The sequence below is a fragment of the Micropterus dolomieu genome, linkage group LG14 (genome assembly GCF_021292245.1).
Source record: "Micropterus dolomieu isolate WLL.071019.BEF.003 ecotype Adirondacks linkage group LG14, ASM2129224v1, whole genome shotgun sequence".
Lineage (NCBI taxonomy): Eukaryota > Metazoa > Chordata > Actinopteri > Centrarchiformes > Centrarchidae > Micropterus > Micropterus dolomieu.
The window spans coordinates 21,798,082-21,802,844 of NC_060163.1; the positions used below are offsets into that span (position 1 = coordinate 21,798,082).

At 36.0% G+C, this 4,763-nt stretch overlaps 1 protein-coding gene across 1 annotated transcript; it reads right to left on the bottom strand.

The window, feature by feature from the left end:
• Positions 1-3,860: 3,860 nt before the first annotated feature.
• Positions 3,861-4,676, bottom strand: LOC123983538 (interferon a3-like). The gene is made up of 4 exons (XM_046069793.1): positions 4,578-4,676; positions 4,237-4,386; positions 4,042-4,125; positions 3,861-3,959 (listed from the first exon to the last, which is right to left on the bottom strand). The coding sequence occupies exons 1-4, from the start codon at positions 4,674-4,676 to the stop codon at positions 3,861-3,863; spliced, it is 432 nt and encodes a 143-aa protein (XP_045925749.1).
• Positions 4,677-4,763: the final 87 nt, after the last annotated feature.

The following is a 4,763-nucleotide window of genomic DNA, read 5'->3' on the forward strand; positions in this document are numbered from 1 at the left end:
TGAATAATATAAATGAAGCAACTTACCATCCTGTCTAGTAGCTCCAAAGACTTTTCACTGTGCTGACTGAATTTGTGATCCATCCATCTGCAGCTGAGGGAGGAGGCTGCACTGTACAGACTGAGAAGCAGGCAAACAGAGAAAATCCTATTGAGCATTTTTAGAAGGTAGAATTCGCCTTTGGAAGGAGCAAATACTGATTTCTCTTGTGTGTTGTGTTGCAGCAGACCTGCAGCACCTCATTTATAGGAGGCAGCTATTTCACTTTCCATACACCTGAGGTAACACGGGATTCCACGGTATTCACTACTGTTCTAATGAGAAAACAAATCTCCTACGATAAAAGCTTAAACCAAACACCGCAAAACTAAAATATATTAAAAGAGATTTCTATTGGAATAGCCCATGGAAAAAACATATACAATACCTTAAAAGTACAAAGACAAACACACCTCGCTATTCATAATATTGGAATAGTTCCAATCAGAAGTATGTTATTATTAGCTTATATATTAAAATTGTAGACACTCACATTGAATTTTCCTTGAATGAAATCTCGGTCACTGAGAACAAGTTAAGGCTATTTTAACATTCATTTAGGTCTACCTATTAAATTCTATTTGTTTAGATTGTTTCGTATTTTGTACATTTCTGATTATGTCATCTGACTTTAATGCCGGACCGTCATTTCGTCTCTTTCTGTCTGCACGCTGTCCAATGCGATGTAAATGGAGCCTATTTAAAATAAAAAAAAACTACATAAGACTTAAATTGTTAGGATTGCATCATAAGTTCTGTGTGGATTCATAATAATCATTAATGAATTGATTACACTTGATACACGTGATTGCACTGTGTCCAGTAGGTGCCATAAAAAGGAGAAGCAGAGAGAAAATGAAAGCGCCTCCGTGACTGCGGCCTGCGGTGCGACGCGCGTCCATATGAATGAATGGTGCGTGACATTTCACGTTGTTTTCAGTAGAACATCTCTGCTTAACCGTGAGAACCAGAAAACCTGTGGAGAAGGGGATTCTTCTTCACCTATTAACTTCCATATTACAGCACATTTTCAGCCTGATACCAATAAAATGAAAATGACATAGAATTAAATCAGGACCTGTAACTCTAACTCATGAGATGGAGGAAGAGGCCTGTAGGTAAACACTTAGATAGGCCTTTTTTTGATCCACAGAGGGGATAGCATCTATTCAGGCCAGATACCCCAGATTTCCTTTCAGTCCCATGGACTGCAGATTTGAAATGCCACTGATAATGAAATATATATTTCTGTGTAGCTTTTAACTTTTAGAACAGGACATTTTTGAAAATTACTCTTACTCTCAACCATTATTAGTATTTAGATATTGCAAGTGACGAAGAAGAAAAGTTTTACATGTTTCCTGTAATGCTTTGTCTTTATTTCATGTTTCCTGTTTAACCGGAAGTTTATTTTGAAAGGTCACTATATAAGTGTAGTAACAGAAATTAACAAGAGAACGAGGGAAAATAGTGCCAAAGCTGTAACATCACCTGGAAAGAAAATGAGAAAAAAGTGTAAAATGAACGGGGAGAGTAAGGTAGCCTACTTTAGCACCAGTCGAGAGTGGCTACAAAGTATGTTTGTTTGTGTCTGAGTAAATTCAAGTGAAGGCCTATGTGAAATTACGGTTATGTGTTAAGCTAATGCATTGTCTTGTTTTCTGTCTTTAAATTTCTGTTAAGCTCTTAAATTGGACTATAGGCCTACGTTGCTCACTGCAAGGAAGTTAGACCATCAGTCAAGACATTAGACCATCAGTCAAGGCTGACCTTTTTTCAACTGGATAGCTACAGATATAAAAATATTTTCAAAGAAAATGTAACATCATTTCTGAAACATCTTTCATTTCAGTTCAAGGACAGAAAAAAGTACAGATAAGCAGAGAAACTAAAAAAAAAATTTTGTTATAAGTAGGCAAAGTAATACTAAAATAAGACTATAGAGCAATGAAGACAGAATTAGAACTCAGGAGTGTTTTTATTGCTCTTTAGGCATGAAATATAAAATTAAAATTATTTTTTTTAAACACACATTTTTCTAGGGTGGACAGCATGCCTAAGGTTTTAACTGAAGAAATATGTATCTAACAAACCAATGAATAAAATGATATAGTAGGCTATGTGAAAACTATATTTTTAATGCTGTTAAACTAATGTGGTCAAATATTTTAACAAATTCTAATACTGTTTAATGCAATGCAAAAACGATGAACCTCACTTCTGACTCCTCAGCCTCTCCTTATCAGCATTCTCAGTTCCACTATGACTGCTGCTAGCATGTGGGATTTTCTCCTATTTCTGGGAGCCATTCATCATCACTGCCACTATTATCCTTACTTGATTCTGATGGAATTTGCTCCACTATCCTGAATGCCTTTCTATTAGGCTACTTGCTGCAAGACACTATGTAACCATAGACTGTGGATGTAACTCATATAATAGAACTAATCTGCACAAAATATGGTTTTTGCTACAAAAACTGCAAGTGTAACATAAATCCATGGATTTACATCCAAAAAAGTTAGTGCACATGAAGTATTTTTAAGAAAAACAAAGTCTCAATAATAGTTAGGCCTAATTGTAGTTGAAATGTAGCCCGTGATGCATAATGTCCAATTTAGTGGACAGATGATTAATCGTAATTTCCTCCCAACATAAAATCAATACTTGGAAAGTTTAACAATTGTATTAGCCTACTCCTTAGTTGTTACTAGATGTTACCAAAATGTTTTTACTTGCAAGCTTCTCCTATATCTGACCGTCTAGCAGCCATCTTGGTTTTGACGAATTTTAGTTGCACTTACAACGGCTTACCAGAGGGTGGCTGAAAGGGTTAAGTTTCCAAACTGCTTATTAATGTAGCTGGTAGCATTACTACCGACTCCCTACCATGTTTTATTTGGACAATATCAACTTGCAACAAAACGTTTAGAGTCCCACAAGTTAGACTGCACAGTTTAACTGTGACATGTTTCTTCCCTCAGTCCGTCAAACTGGTCAAAATCAGAGTTTTAGTTCTCAGTCATGAAACTGATGAGATTTTCTCTTTTAAGCTCTGTGCAGTTACAGGCTGAGCCCTGAAAGTGAAAACAGAGCAATGAAACTGACAAATGATTGCACTGCAGCAGCTAATTCATAATGTCTGATGTAATACATGTGTGTATTTGTTTTGTCAGCTCGCCAATGTTGTGTTTTTTATTGTATAATACAGTAACAAAAACTGACTTGGGCTTGTACTCTCTGTGTTACTAATCATTTTTAATTCTCTGACCTTATCATATATTGTCAATTCTGCCTTCTACCTTATGTGTAAGTACTGGACATGATCATCACGCAAGTTTTACTCGAAATCTGAACAAGGCCCCACATGTTCCTGCATGTTGTTTGATTTAACTCATTAAAAGGAAAGTCTGCATCCCTTTTGTTTATGTGACAGGAATAAAAACAATGAGAACATTTCTATTTGCTGGAAAAAGTATGATTTTTATTAGGCCTACATAATAAATATTTGAATTTTGGATTTTGCTGAATGCAAATTAAAAAAATAAAGACGTTCATCAACATCAATAAATACATTATCATCTGAATTATACAAACAAATCAATAATTAGAAAAATACATATTTGAATAAACAGATAAATAAATAAACAGACTTCATGTAAGCAAATAACTTCACACATTCTTAATCTGAAAACAATATAAAGAAGTTCTGTAGAATATCAACCAATCAACTAATAAACTGCTTCATAAATAAATAAATGAATTAATAAATAAATAAGCTTTGTGTAAGCAAATAAATGAACACGTTAATCTGACAGATTTTAGTTGGTGGTGAGTAGAGATGAAACCAGCAGGTGAGCTCTCGTCAGATGGTCTCTAATTTCCTTCCTGACCAGCTCCCAGGCTTCAGCACTGTGGCCCTACAGACAGAAGAATATTGTCATTAAACATGATTGGATGGTTGGTTGGTTGGTAGGTAGGGAGGTAAACAGACAGACTTACCATTTGCTCTAGGACGTGGCGTGAGAGTCTCTTGAAATACATGTGCAGCTTCTTGTTCTTCTTCTTGTGGCCGTGGCTCCCAATCTAAATTTTAAAAAGTAAAAATGATTACAAACAGGATATCAGTCAAAGAATATTGATTTTTAAATTGTTAAGGGAACCAGTGAGGCTTCGTTAATCCACACTGAGACTCACACAGGAGCGAAGGCCGTCAGCCTGCTGGGTTACAACATTGAGAAAGTCCTCCAGTGTCCTCTCCTCCCATGATGCAGAGCTGTGATCCTCCTCAAACAGAGCAGCCGCCTCCTCCAGAATCTGAACTGTGAAGCCAAGTTTCTCCTCAGCCTGGAAGAAGAAATAGAAGAAGAAGAAAATCAGTCTTACAGTAGGTAGATTCGTTCCACTTTTTGAGTGGAAAACTTAACAACAGATTTAATAATCTCTGAAAATCATTCATCTCATTAAAGATAAACAAATCAAGTCATGTCTTTGGCTTCTTCTATTTTGCATTTAGACAAAAGTTGAGGATGACTCACTGATGCTTTGGACGCCTGGCTGTACAGATCATAAGGGAAGGCTGCAGTGCTCTTCACTTCAGCATCCCCAGTGGTGTTAGTTGAATTGTTCCCCTGCATCATACAAATAAACACACAGGTCATGCTCTGAAGTAAAAAGACAGTAAAGTAAACTCATTAAATATAGATACTTTGAATAATATAAAT